General features: G+C 47.6%; 1 protein-coding gene across 1 annotated transcript in view; it reads right to left on the bottom strand.

The window, feature by feature from the left end:
* stard9 (StAR-related lipid transfer (START) domain containing 9) overlaps positions 1-15332 on the bottom strand; it is a gene marked incomplete at its 3' end in the record, with an annotated part of 41861 nt that overhangs the window by 15584 nt on the left and 10945 nt on the right. Inside the window, exons 4-16 of the mRNA XM_079752197.1 lie at positions 9648-9764; positions 8894-8926; positions 8676-8737; positions 7864-7976; positions 5266-5408; positions 4254-4321; positions 3914-4011; positions 3489-3707; positions 2272-2369; positions 1698-1775; positions 1261-1338; positions 509-688; positions 95-220 (exon numbers count right to left, since the gene is read on the bottom strand). Coding sequence (XP_079608323.1) covers positions 95-220; positions 509-688; positions 1261-1338; positions 1698-1775; positions 2272-2369; positions 3489-3707; positions 3914-4011; positions 4254-4321; positions 5266-5408; positions 7864-7976; positions 8676-8737; positions 8894-8926; positions 9648-9764 — 1413 coding nt within the window. The remainder of the gene's footprint in view (positions 1-94; positions 221-508; positions 689-1260; positions 1339-1697; positions 1776-2271; positions 2370-3488; positions 3708-3913; positions 4012-4253; positions 4322-5265; positions 5409-7863; positions 7977-8675; positions 8738-8893; positions 8927-9647; positions 9765-15332) is intronic.

Here is a 15332-nt window from a genome sequence, read left to right as displayed (position 1 = left end):
AAGACAATATTATGACAATCATATCCTCATTATCCCTGTGTACCCTGATATGGTGGGAGACATTATCCCTATAATCATAATTATCCGTGTGTACCTTGAAGTGGTGGAAGACATTATCATTATCATCATTCTGTACCCTGAGGTGGTGGAAGACATTATCATTATTGTTATCATCATTCTGTACCCCGAGGTGGTAGAAGACATTATCATTATCATCATTCTGTACCCCGAGGTGGTAGAAGACATTATCATTATCATCATTCTGTACCCTGAGGTGGTGGAAGACATTATCATTATCATCATTCTGTACCCTGAGGTGGTGGAAGACATTATCATTATCATTATTATTATCATCATTCTGTACCCTGAGGTGGTGGAAGACATTATCATTATCATTATTATTATCATCATTCTGTACCCTGAGGTGGTGGAAGACATTATCATTATCATTATCATCATTCTGTACCCTGAGGTGGTGGAAGACATTATCATTATCATCATTCTGTACCCTGAGGTGGTGGAAGACTACGGCGGGGCTCAGGACGTCCCGGTCCAGGCTGACGAGGTGCGGCTGCAGGGCGTGGACCAGCAGGCCGGCCTGGTGGCGGTTGATGTCCACGCCGTACTGCTCCAGCAGCGCCTGCTTTTCCCTCCACCCCTCGGACCAGTCCTTCGTCAGCTGCTCCACCTGACACAGCCCAGGTCAGAGGTCAGAGGTCAGAGGTCGGACGTGAATGAGTGAGTGAGTGACTGAGTGAGTGTGCGTTTGTTTATAAGTGTGTCTGTGTGTGTATATGTGGGTGTGTGTGTGTGCATATTTGTTGAGATTTTCTGAGGTGATCATCCTCAGTATAAAATGTAAAAATATGTAATATGTCTCTGGAAATATGTAAACGTGAACCTCTGTAATCAACGACATCATAAAAGCACCGCAACTATACAAGCCTTATGTTTGGAGCTATCGATAAGAGCTATCAAACGTGGGCACCGATACCTTTCATTCATTTATAAAAAATACAATAAAAAAACGACAAAAAATAATAAATAAAAAAAACTTCACGTATTCACTTCATACTTTTCGAACTATCCAAGTCATCCAACGGCATTATAAACCATGGGGCCCGAGAAACTACAATAGGCCCTCTATAATTCAACAACCAACTTCTATGAACAAACTTTAATATTCCGAGGCCATCGTGAAACTTAGTCCAAGAGACTAGAAGGAGCTGACAGACGTCGCCATAGCAACAGTGACAGTACCTTGAGCTCGTTCTGGAGCAACATGTCCGATAGGTTCCCGTCCCGCTCCTCGCTCAGAGAGGGGCTGAGGTTACGCTGCTGTAGAGAGAGAGAGAGAGAGAGAGAGAGAGAGAGAGAGAGAGAACGAGAACGAGGACGAGAGAGAGAGAGAGAGAGAGAGAGAGAACGAGAGAGAGAGAGAGAGAGAGAACGAGAGAGAGAGAGAACGAGAGAGAGAGAACGAGAATGAGAGAGATGTCACATTGGTGTTTGCCATTGTACTACATCAGGCTGAAAAACAGTTTTTATAAAAATTTAACAAACTGACAATTTCAGACAGAGATCTATATCAAAACGTTCAGCTCTACCAGAAACGAGCCTGATTGGGCTGCAGTACTGACTCTTAAAGATATGATGCTATTGTATTAATGTGCTGGGCGTTTCCATGGCGACCTCACCATCTGGAAGCTGAGCAGCATGCTCTTCAGACGGTCCACTTCCTGCCGCAGCTCTCTGATCAGCCTGACACTGGCGTCCTGCAGGGACACAGAACACAGTGACCCTTCTGACCCCCGACCCCTGACCCCAGAACACAGTGACCCCAGAGTACAGTGCCTGCCCCAAACCCACCTCCCAGAACACAGTGACCAGTGGGTTCTGACCCGACCCCACCTGACATCGCTCAGTCATATGCAACGTCCAGAAAAACATCTGCTGCTGAGTCAGCAAAGGATAATCAAATAAATAATTGGATTTAATTAACAAGAAGTTATTATTGTTATTGTTGTTGTTATTATTCTACTGTAGTGAAGCTGTAGATGTTCTATTACTATCAATGCAATTATATAAAGTTTATTTGTTAAATTATTATTATTATTATCAGCTTTAATCATCACACAAACTGTATTTGTGGTACACATATACGTCAATAAACAGTAAGCTCCTACAGCAGCAGCCTTGTAGACAATTAAACATAAGACCTTGTGAACAAACAAACACAAAGGAGAGAGTTGAGGCTCTCTGGAGGCCGACCTCATTAACTCGCGGTTTGTTGACGATGTTCTTGGCGTGCGCAGCGTAGCGTAGCGTGCTAAGCGTCTCGTTGTAGCTGCTTCCAGACGGCGAGACGGCTGTATGATGACAAAACAAACATGCTTATGGTGCGTTCCAAGCAGCCCGCAACCCGTGTTTTCACAACCTTCTACCCGTGAAAGTGCCCTGGAACGGCAGTCAAACCCGCAACTTACTACCTGTGAACTCGTATCAGACCGATGTACTCCCAGTTACAGCTCGTAACGTAAGGGCAATAAAGTGTCCCTGGAACGCAGCATAATGCTCAATCTATGTTATATCATACTCTGAAGTCGGCAGTAAGAGAGAGATTGGGTTGTCACTGTTTGGTGAATGGGAGTTTACTCAGTCGCTTTTATCCAAAGCAACTGAGTACATTTGTCATAAGAAAGAGAAACAACAATATATCGATGTCGGTACAATAAGGATGTTCATAGAAGCAAGTGACAAGCACTAACAATCGCTAGGTTGACGGAGCACTAAATGTATGCATCCATTTACTCTATATTCATAAATAGAGGTGTTATTTAGCAAAACACATTTTGCTACACTAACAAACCTAAAGGTAAAACCAATAAAATCAAGACGTCAATCGTGTAAAAACATAGTTTCGACTTTCTAATTTGACTGAGCCACTGAACAGATTGAACGCGGCTAAACTGCATGGCTGGCGTTTTCCTTTTCTCTGTGTCTGGCTTCCTGCTGTGCTGCGCCTCAGAGGAATGTAATGTAAAGGAAACACACAGTCAGGGTAACCACCGCCAGCTGCCGTCAATTACAAATCATCGCCCCCACCACCATTAGTCCACCACCCCTGGCCCCCCCACCACACTAATGGATTCCATCGCCCTGAGCAGGGACTAACGTTCTTTGCATTGCTTATCTGCAATTCTGCTGTAACTTTATTTGTACTTAAATAGGGGGTAATGATAGTGTAATGGCGAGGGTGTAATGTTAGACTCCCAGCTGCAAGGTTTTGGGTTCCGGGGCAACCGGGGACCTAATTGCCCCAATTGCCTGTAGACGCCCTTGAGCAAGATGCCCTTACTTTCACTCTTAATTCACTTGAGAAGAGTGAATATACAGAAACATGCCTTTATATTAGTTTCCTGAAACACCGCACCTTGTCCTGTAATATCAAGTCATACCAACGGGGACAAACTGGAGAACGGACTCACTGGCGATCATGATGGTCTTGGAATTCCCTCCCAGACTGTCTTTCAGAAGCCAGGTGAGGACCGAGTCTCGGTAAGGGATGAAGCAGTGTCTTCGTCCTCCTCCTCCTCCTCCGCCTCCCCCAGAGTGGGAGAGGTTGAGGCTTCCCCCCAGGCTCCCCTCCCCCTCGCTGGCCATGCTGTTGATACTCTGGCAGCTGTTGGACATCTGGGAGTTCTGAGCTGTAGGGGGTGGGGGTGGGGGTGGGCAGCATTATGTGAAGCAGGTTACCCATGCATGACAATCTCAAACACAAACCGATCGCTTAACACAAAAAAGACCAAATAACCTTTGGCCCGATCACGTCATCTCCTGGAACAACCTGCAGATGTGATTTGTATATTCACAGAAAGGCGTGTTGTTCTACAGGGAGGGGGCGTGTGTTTACCGAGAGCCGAGATGACGATGCCCAGGGTCACCAGAGACTTGTTGATGCTGGAACCCTCCGTCAGTCTGTCCCTGCAGTAGTGTGGGTCGGCCCGCTCGCTGGAACACACACACCACACACACAGCAGTCTTAACCTGGCCAACTAAAACACTTAAACACACCTTGAATGCAGCATGTCGACAGTTGGATCATTGTAAGCGATCCTCAAAAAACGTTTGTATAATGGCTTCCACTAGGGGGCGCCTTCGTCAATCAAGTCCTAGTCTATGCATCCTCACGTGTTTGGATACACTTTGACGCCTCGCGGGGGAAACAATATGAACAAACACAGCTCACTCACCTCCCAGCCAGGTCCACCAGGTTAATCTTGCTGACGATCTCCGAGGGAAGATTGTTCTCCAGAATAGCCTGCGGAAACGACCAAGAATTGGAACGAGTTGAACAAACCGACTGAGCTGAATTCATCAGTTAGAAAGAAGCATTGAAAGTGATTTCTCTGGTGAAAACTGGAATCTCTCTATTGTCCAAGGTGATTTTTGCTCAAAAAATTAAAATAAAATCATTGCGGAAAGGTACATTTTATGTCTAGACATTTAAACATTGGTAGGTATCATGCTAAACATTGATATACAAAGTTATAATTTAACCGAGGGCTAAACAATTAAATACAAATAATATACACCAGTATGCCTATACATATACTGTAGGAATTTTCGACTAAAAAATGCCTTTGTTGGGATCTGGTAAGGATAGTAGGTGACATCCGCAGGTGAGATTCAGGAGGAGAGACTTAGAGGCAGAGGGCAACTGATGGATAGAGCCAGAAATTACAGAGCTCTACTGATGGATAGAGCTCACATTACAGAGCTCTACTGATGGATAGAGCCATACATTGCAGAGCTCTTCTGATGGATAGAGCCAGACATTACAGAGCTCTGATGGATAGAGCCAGACATTACAGAGCTCTGCTGATGATTAGAGCTCACCTTACAGAGCTCTACTGATGGATAGAGCCAACATTACAGAGGGCTTCTGATGGATAGAGCTCACATAACAGAGCTCTTCTGATGGAAAGAGCTCACATTACAGAGCTCTACTGATGGATAGAGCCAGACATTACAGAGCTCTGATGGATAGAGCCAGACATTACAGAGCTCTGCTGATGATTAGAGCTCACATTAGAGAGCTCTACTGATGGATAGAGCCAACATTACAGAGGGCTTCTGATGGATAGAGCTCACATTACAGAGCTCTTCTGATGGAAAGAGCTCACATTACAGAGCTCTACTGATGGATAGAGCCAGACATTACAGAGCTCTGAGGTGCATGAGGAGAGAGACAGGGGCGGAGACCTGGGTGTACTGGATGGTGAAGATGGCGTGCGATCTGCTGCTGGCCTCGTGGTTGTGCGTTGCCGCGGTGATGCGGTTGGCCACGCCCTCCTCCAGCAGGTCCAACGCTTGCTTGTAGTCAGTGACCACGTGTTGAGAGAGGTCTGGGGGGGGGGGGGGGGGAAGACATGAAGTTAGAGGAAGGAATTCGATCTTATGATGAGGAGCTCACGGTGAGGAGGGCCAGAGAACATCAGGTAGCATTGGGGTGTTGATTAATAATTATTAAATGAACAACAATACAACCATTAGAATAATAAGTATACAACTCAATGGTTAGACATCTGCTTTTGCACGCATATTCTAAACGTACGTTGTATCGGAAGGGAAAAGGTTTACCAAACAAAACAGATTAAATTGAACCCCAAATGACATGATATATGTTTATATAATAAGATTAGGCCATGATTGCCTTGAATTAGAAGCATGTGGCTCTTTCAGAAAAATAGAGGCAGGATGAAAACTACGGAGTCATTAACGAGCAACAAAGGGGTGGAAGTTTGTCCGATGGTCCGAGGTCAGACATGTTTCAGTGAGACGGACGTGACAAAGAAAGACAACACTTAGAAAACACAGCTTTTTAGGGGGCTGAATCACATGAATTGATCTGTCATGTGGGTGCTTCTCTCTCTCTCTCTTTAACCACTAAACACTAGTACACACGCGCGGCCTGTCGACGACTCATCCAATCAGAGGCCAACATGACTCAGACATTCATGGAAAGAACTTCAAACTAAAGCAGGCGGTCAAATATGTCTGTTTACACAGTCGTCCATTAGGTCATGAGGAGAAGAGCGGAAGAGGCTGGAGGATGAGGAGGAGATGAGGAAGAAAAGGGAGAAGGAGGAGAGGAGGAGATGAGGAAGAAGACGGACAAGGAGGAGGAGGGGAGAAGAAGGAGGAGAGGAGAGATAGAGAGGAGAGGAGGAGAGGAGAGGAGAGGAGGAGAAGGAGGAGAGGAGAGGAGGAGGGGCAGAAAAAGGGAGCAAGAGGGAGACGGAGGAGAAGAAAAAGAAAAAGGAGAAAGGGGGAGGAAAAAGAGGAGGATGGGAGGAAAAAGTAGAGAAAGGGGGAGACGAAGAAATGGGAGAAGGGAAAGGATGAGGAGGAAAGGACAAGGAGAAGAAGGAGGAGATGAAGAGGAGGAGAAGGAAAGAGAGAGCACTGAATATGGAAACGCGATGTGTGTGTATGAGTGTGCGTGCTTGTGCGTATGCGTGTGTGTGTGTGAGTGTGTGTGTGTGTGTGTGTGTGGCAGAGCGTGCTCCTTGGAATGACGAGGAAGTGACCTCACTTCCTCTGGTTGACAGGGATATTTTTCCCATTATAAATACAATGACTGGATGTTGGTCTCTTTAAATCCAGACGAGAAATGAAAGAGAGAGAGAGAGGGAGGGGAGAGAGAAAGAAGAATGAAAAGAAAACTAATCATGAGCGAGCAGGAGCAACATGTGAGGGGGTGTTGGGTCATCAGCAGGAGAGCCAGTTCTGGGTGTTATTAAGAGTTTGGACTACGAACACCGTCTGGGGATGAGCGAACACCACTCTGACCTAGAAACCTCAATCATTACCCCAGGACGCCCCAGCATTCAACTCAGAACACTCCAGCATTAAACTGAGGACCATGTATGAAGTATACTGAATATGTTTTAGGTCATTTTCAACATCCGACTTGGTTGTCAAACCAGACACAGGTCTAGACGTTCCTTTGTCCCGGCAGGAAATGGCCTCATTAATAATTTTGTTGACGATGGCTTCGCCCTTATAAGCCAATAGCAAATAAGAGTAATTGCTATCTCAGTTGCAAGCTATGAGCTATTGTCTCGCCTCCAAGTATTTATCGACCAAAAAACTTGGCTTCTCAGCGCTGTCGTGGACGATGACATATTTCTGGCCAGTACAGGCCACCGTAGTTTCACATCCCTTGTTTCAATCTGCAGCCTCACTGGATTCGATATGACACACTTGGCCTTTTATCTTTGAATGTCTGGTTGTGGTCCGTTGGGTATGAATCGTTTGTTATTGTCACTGTTGGTATTGTTGTTGTTTTAACTATCACCTCGAGGTCTATGCTGCAGAACAAACTGCCTTGGGATGGTTCTCAAAGGGGAAATAAAATAACTAATTCAATCTTTTTTTACCCTGAGCAAGTTTCAATTTCCGAAAGCTAGACAATAGAAAATCCAGAAAATGGACAATTGGTTGATTTTTAATGTCCATGTTTACAAAGCCAAATAGACCGCACATACATTATTTATATTTAATTTATTTTATCCCATAAATGTTTTGTATCGGTGAAGGGGTTACTCAGCTGAAAGAATATCTTAGAAGGGGTACAAGAGTATAAAGAGTTTGAGAACCATTGCCCTACAGTACAGTAAAGCTAGGGGGTGAAGTGAAAGCATGTGAGCGTGACAAATGTGCTGTTTGTGTTCTTTATATCAGTTTTAGATCAATAATACATTCACCCTTCCACATCGATGAACCTCGATACGAAACCTCCGCCGACCCCCAGCTCCAACAGAGGGCCGGGGGGGGTAGGAGTGGACTGATCCTCACCCTGGACGTAGGGGCCCTTCTCTGGGTGCTCTCGGACCCTCAGGTTCTCCCTCTTCTTCTGCCCCCCCAGCTTCAGCAGGTCCCGAACACGCTCGTTGTAGATCTCCAGGAAGCTGGGGGGGGGGGGGGGGGGGGGAGAAGAGGGAGAGGGGGGGAGGAAGAGGGAGGGAGGGGGAGGAGGAGGGAGGGAGAGGGAGGGAGGAAGATGGACGGGGGGAGGGGAGGAAGAGGGAGAGGGGGGGAGGAGGAGAGAGGGAGGGGGAGGAAGAGGGAGAGGGGGGGAGGAGGAGGGAGGGAGGGGGAGGAAGAGGGAGGGAGGGGAGGAAGAGGGACGTAGGGGGAGGAAGAGGGACGGAGGGGGAGGAAGAGGGAGGGGGGGAGAAAGAGGGAGAGGGGGGGAGGAGGAGGGAGGGAGGGGGAGGAGGAGGGAGAGGAAGGGAGGGGGAGGAAGATGGAGGGGGGAGAGGGAGGGAGGGGGGGGAGAAAAACTCTTTAGCTAACTAACACTCACTGCGATAATTGATGAGTTTCTCCCCATTTCAGCGACTTCTTTCTTTTCTTTTTTCTAAGGCCATTATCACACTACTGCAGATACGTTTAGAAACACATGCTCTCTTTCCATCGTGTCCGTCCATAAAAAATTGAATTGTTTTTGTTTAGCAAAATGCGTATTCCCACAGGACTACGATGAGGCAGGTGTTGTACCGTCACCGGGGAAACACCTTTCTAGGCAAAACCTGCATTGTTGCGATCCACCGACATAGTGTTGGACATATGAATACCAGAACCCATCAGAACCAGGGCGCCCCTACCTGATCTCCACCCTGCTGGAGGTCTGTCCGTCCGGGCGGCCGTCCACGGACCTGAAGAGGCCCTGCCCCGGGGAGAGACAAGGAGAGCTCAGTGATGCTACGGATGAACGCTACGGCACCTCGGCTCAATGACTGCTTGTGATTGGATCATGCTCCCGTGATGATGTGACTGATCAACTCTTCAATGTGACGCGAGCTGCGGCCGCTAGTGGACTTACCTCACAGATCCGGGGGGTCAAGCCAATGGAATCCTGGCCAAAGGAAAGTTAATTAGAATGTTGGTAACTTTATTGACACAGTGTGTCCAGAAAAGCGTTACGAATTAGTTGTGATTCAACCGTGACATGAAGCTACAGTATTGCCAAAAACAATGACATCATTATATTAATGATTTCTGATCCACTCTTCAAGCATTACTAAACGGTTTTATTGGTTTATATCAACACTAGAATCACTACAGTGCTTTCTCTATATCATTGAGGGCGAAAGACATTCAGGGTCTGTGTAGAAAAGCGCGAAAATGGGGTAGAAAAGTGTAAATCGTTAGCCTCAACGCATAACTGCCAATGTCACATTTTGGCCAAATTGTGACATCTAACCTCACTGTACTCTCCTACGCTGCTGATTCACTCTGCGTCATTGGCTGAATCCCAAGCCAATCAGAGTTCTTTCCACACTCCATAATCACTATCTGCCGAAGACATGCCGAGGTTCATCAACGTTGAAGGGTGACTTTGGCACTTTAAGGCTAAACACAAGATGAACCTTAAAATATGACTTTGGCAATTATGCTATGAGGCTAACGGAATGAGCTAAAACAGGGCTGTGATAGCGTAGCGGTTAGCCTGTTGGACTCCCAGCTGACGGCATCCGAATCCCCTTTAGGGTAACCAGAGTCCCCTAGACCAGTGTGAGGTAACGACTGGAGTGGGAACCATTGGGTCGACGGTGAGCAGGGTGTGGGGCCCTCACCTGGGGGCCCATCATGGTGTACGTCTTCCCGGAGCCCGTCTGACCGTAAGCAAACAGACACACATTGTAGCCCTCCGAGGCCCCCGCCAGCACAGACACGCCCAGGTCCTGGAACACCTGGAGCAGGACACACACACGCACGCACACACACACACACGCACACACACACACAAACACAGTACAATCATTAATCACTTAGTATCCCCAGAGGATGAGCTGAGGTGCACAAGATGAATTTGCAGAACACACACACACACACCTACACTGAAACACACAAACACACACGCCACACGCATGAATCGGTCACCAAAGCAAACCCATTTGTGTGATGGATTAGCAGGGGGTCAGAGAGAAAGTGAGAGCATGTGTTTATGTGTGTCTGTGTGAGGTGTTGTTTTAAAATATATTTGTGGATAAAGGACACCGAAATATCGCTAAATCAGAGTTGAGTATGGTACACTATATACACAAACACCGTATACTCCGGTTCTCAGACTGGGACCACCATCAACCCTCAAAACAACAAACCCTGTCGACTCCCAGGCCCAAGAACCAGGTGACCCCTCCCTCCCCCTCTCCCTCCCCCCCCCTCCTCCCCCCCTCCCTCTCCCTCCCTCCCTCTCTCCCTCCCTCCCCCCCCCCCTCCCTCTCCCTCCCCCCCCCTCCTCCCCCCCTCCCTCTCCCTCCCTCCCTCTCTCCCTCCCTCCCCCCCCCTCCTCCCTCTCCCTCCCCCCCCTCCTCCCCCCCTCCCTCTCCCTCTCCCTCCCTCCTCCTACAGTACTCGTACAGACCCTGTGTGTGCGTCTGGGTATGAGTTTGGTTGTGTGCGTGCGTGTGTTTGTGCGTGTGTGTGCAGTAATGTGGTTGTTCTTGTGCATGAAGGGTGTGTGTTGGTGTCTATGTGTTTTCTTGCATAGCTGGATGGCCAGTGTCCCGTGTGTGTGTATGTGTATGTTTGTGTGTGTGTGTGGTGTGCACACGTATGTGTGTTGATTCTGCGGACGTTTCAGGAGGATTGATGATAGGAGACGGACCATGGGAGAGTCTGGACCTGTTCCGGTGTGTGTCTGGGGGGTCAGGGTTGGGGTTGGACACGTGTGAAAGTCCCCTTGACCCCCCTCGGAGTGTTAGTGTGTGTGTGTGTGTGTGTGTGTATTTGTGTTGTGCATGTGTGTGTGTACGTGTGTTAACATCTTAACCTATAAGATTCATCTGAAGGCTTGTGTAACAGTCTGTGTTGACATAGTCAGTAGGGGAGAGTGGGGGGGTAAGTTCACACAGAAAGGCACAGAGCTGAGACACACAATAGTTCCACAACCATTTGTAATCAATACACAATCCTACCACTGTAGCGGACATTTGTACGCAGTAATGCATACGTCAGCAGTGTTCTCAACACCACATTAAAGGGGTTTATCTCCCAACACACACGAAGCAGCACTCTCTTATATAGGAAGGTAACCGAGTGGAATACATGCCCCTGGTTCGGGACAATCAGGCGACCAATAACATTCTCCGTGGCATCCGTAGTGTGGCCAAGCAGTCAGACGCCACTGTGTTCCTCCGGAGCTACGTAGCCTAGCCTCCATTCAGCACCGCAGCCCAGTAAAACCCGCCGCTGACGTGACCTTATAAACCCGCCCGGGACACACCGGGGTCCGCCTCCCTCTGTTGTCCCACAGTCCGGGAGACCACTGTGTCATGTGACCTCTGACCCCTGTGAAGTTCCACTGTCCAGCAGCCACACCTGTCCGTCTTATCGGACAACGGCAAACAATATCCAAAGATACTTGTAGGTCTATCTATCTTTGTAGCTTCACTACATAGGCCTACCTATGCAGTGAAGCGTGATCGAATTAGAGCCATCCAGCATGATGTCCTGCTGTCACATGGTACGTGGATACGAGATGATTGATGGCTGTCACTCAAACAGTCTGCCCAAATTGAACAGAGCTGAGGTCCTGTTTGATACGACTCTAGAGGATTCTAAAGAATTGTTTGACGAGGCCATCACAGACAAACCACAGCACCTTGCAACCCAGTTGTGTCATATCGTTAGCCTCATAGCATAATGGCCAAATTCATATTGAGGCCAAATGATATCTAACGCTGCTGTTTCACTGCGCCTCATTGGCTATATCCTAAGCCAATCAGAGTGTTTTTCACATTCCATAATCACTTCTGCCTGAGTCAGCTATTTCACCTTAAAACGTGACTTAGGAAATTATGCTATGAGGCTAACGATATCTAGGGCCCCGGCAGCACAGTGAAAGTGTTCCCCCTCCAGTGTGAGTCTGGAGCCTCCGACTGCCGGCTCCATGGAGCCCCAACAGGGGCCACAAAGAGCTTCATCCTCGTCCCACCACTTAAAGCAGGCCCTCCTCCACCACAGAGCGCCACCAGGCCGTGTTAAACACCGACCCTCTTAAGCACTACGGGGGGTCGCAGAGGACAAAAGGCAGCACCGCGACCCAGCACAAAGAGCAGGAACCTGATGTCCCTCGCTCATCCGTTACAAGACACCCGTCCACCACACACACACACACACACACACACACAAACAGGCACACAGAAGCACATACACACACACACACACACACAGGCACACACACACACACACACAAAAGCACACACACACACACACACACACACAAACAGGCACACAGAAGCACGCACACACACACACACACACACAGAGAAGCACACACACACACACACACACACACACACACAGACTCATACACACAGCCACATAAACAGGCACACACAAGCACACACATACAAACACAGACACACAAACCTGCGCACGTGCACACACACGTACACACACAGACACACAAACCTGCACACACACAGTACAGACCCTCTAGTCTGACCCTCCTGAACAGCATCAGGCCTGGGAGGACTGAAGGTAGGGAGGTTTGGGTGAACCAGGTCTCACGCGACCGGCCCACAGTGAAACTCAGACTGGATTAAGGAGAACAACTTCTATTGTTGTTCCATTAACGTCACGTCACATTAAAGCCATTCACCCTGATCAGTGACACGTGTGGGATCCAGCACACACACACACACACAGACACACACCCACAGACACACACACACACACACACACACACGCACACACACACACACACACACATTCAACCTACTTCACAGGAATACAGAACAAAACACAATAAGGGGTATTCAGAGCATTTGGAGTAAAATAAAATCACATACAGGTGGTTCATTGCTCTACAACCTTGTAGCTTATTAATGTCTGTGGAGTTAACGGGATCCATGTCAGGGCAGCAGGATAATGGCCACTCCCAGGCAAAAGGTACTGGGTTTGATGCCCTATGTTCACAGTCGAGGTGTGGGCGTCCTAGAGGGGGACGGCCGCCCTCCATCCCTCCCTGCTCTGCTTGTTTATGAATCCATGGATCTGACTCCGCTGTGAAGCTCTTTGGATCGCTTGGTAGCGATTCTTGAGAACAGAGGCAAGGGAATTTCAAATCTCCCCGCGAAGGTTATGGCCTCTCTTGTTGTTTTTCACTTCTGCTGCCTTGTTCCCTCAAAGGCTAACTCAATAAACCGATGTTGACGTTGTAATATTTTCTTTCACAGGGATATTGTTTGGTGCATATCTTCAAGAATACTTTGAAATATATATCTGAGAGAGCGATAACAGAGAGAGAGAGAGAGAGAGAGAGAGAGAGAGAGAGAGAGACCAGAATATAAAGTGTAAGTTTGTGTTTCACCATCCCTTTCTACAATAGTATTCTGGTGCTATATTTCTATTACTGCCAAAAACATAATCCTATAACACAAATAACTCTAACATACCCCACCTGGACAAACAGAGCCTTTCTTTAGTAAGAGAACACACACGGGGCTGAACAGAATGGGGCAGAATATAGATTACACTGTTGGCAAGGAAGCCAAGGTCAGAGGCATCAGGCCCGAACGTGGATGGAACAGGAAGGAATGACAGATTTAGACGCCTTAACATGGGGAGTATCGCTGCTGGCCAGTGGAGGTTAGCGTTAGACATGCAGTGTTTGCAAGGCGATAAGATATATATGTTTAAAGTGACGTACAACGTTGGTATGATACCGTTGGCTCAACCAGTGTTTTACTGTCTAGAAAAGAGCAGGATTCAGTAGATGTGTTACTGCAACCTCCAATCAGAAAGGCCCTTTTAATGGGATGATATAACATTTATGAGACAAAAATAATCAGCTTTGCATGTCATATCTATTCCTGGTTCTAATCCTCAATCCCTCACACTCTTGGTAATGTGCTATCCACAAGGTCTGTTGGTAAACCAAAGGCTCTAAGGTTTGGGTCATTTTAGTCGGTCTATCTATTACTCTGGAGTCACAGATCTATCCAAGGCGGCTTACAGTCAATTCAGATACATGCCATTCGAGAACAGGGAGGGATTAGGCATCTAGCATTGTGGACATTGGAGATCGAACCGGGTCTCTGATTACTGGGAGGCTGAAGGGGAACAGAGTCAGTATTCAGATTGTCACAGCAGATGCCGGGGGAACTCCACAACGATCGATCACGAAAAATGCCCTTACTGGTTTGTCATCACGGGCAAAGTTGAAGTCTAGTTAAGCAAATACCTTTTTTACACTGACTTTTTATGTGTGTACTGGCTTTGTAAACGGCAAAAAGCACAACATTGTAGAATTGTATACATTACTGCCCTGATATATAACAGAAACATTAGCCACAGACTTCAGCCCCAAACATTAGCCACACAGGATGAAGTTCCGCAGAGCCAGATAGCTCAACCGTCCATCCCAGATGTTGCTCTGGCCACTGGGGTGCTGGTCTGGACCCCAGGGGCCAGAGGGGGAATGACGTACACCTGATAAGCTAGGAAACAGCTGAGTCTGGGACAGAGATCCCGTCGGTGATAAAGTGTGTTTGGTGTTTGGAAAACAGGAGAGAACCTTTAACAACGGGAGGAGGGCCGTTAGGTCAAGACAAGAAGGAAAGAAAGAGACGAGAACAAGGTGAGGACAAGAGGAGGGATAAAAGGGAGATAGAAACACAAGAAGGTGTTGACAACAGTGACAGTAAAACTACCCAACGGTGAGGTAGGAGAGTGGAGATCGAGGGAACATGAACTCGACGGATAGGGGGACAGTTGTACAGAAACGCAATTCACAGAGGAAGAGATGGGGAAAGAATGAGGAAGGCTGGGAAAAGGGGAAGAAGTGAAAGAAAGAAGTGGGAAAGAGAGAGAGAGATGGGTAGGAGAGAGAGCGAGAGAGAGAGAGAGAGAGAGAGAGAGAGAGAGAGAGAGAGAGAGAGAGAGAGAGAGAGAGAGAGAGAGAGAGATGTCTTCATGGAGTCAGTAATGAATTCAGTCTATTCATTATTGGCTGTGGAAAATAGATCACTTACTGGTGGTCTGATCTTATTCAGGCTTTTAAACGGTGTGTGTGTGTGTGTGTGTGTGTGTGTGTGTGTGTGTGTGTGTGTGTGTGTGTGTGTGTGTGTGCGCAATCTCAGCAGAGCAAGGCGCTGCTGCCATGTTTAAAAGACATCAGCTCCTTAACGACGGTGACCAGATCTATTCCCCCTGCACACACTCTCTCTCTCTCTCTCTCTCTCTCTCTCTCTCTCTCTCTCTCTCTCTCTCTCTCTCAACAGCTGCAGAAAGCTGATGTGTTCCTTTGTTTC

The sequence above is a fragment of the Pollachius pollachius genome (genome assembly GCF_949987615.1).
Source record: "Pollachius pollachius genome assembly, chromosome: 15".
Taxonomy (NCBI): domain Eukaryota; kingdom Metazoa; phylum Chordata; class Actinopteri; order Gadiformes; family Gadidae; genus Pollachius; species Pollachius pollachius.
The sequence above is the reverse complement of the archived record's forward strand: the minus strand, read 5'-3'. Positions and strand labels throughout refer to the sequence as shown.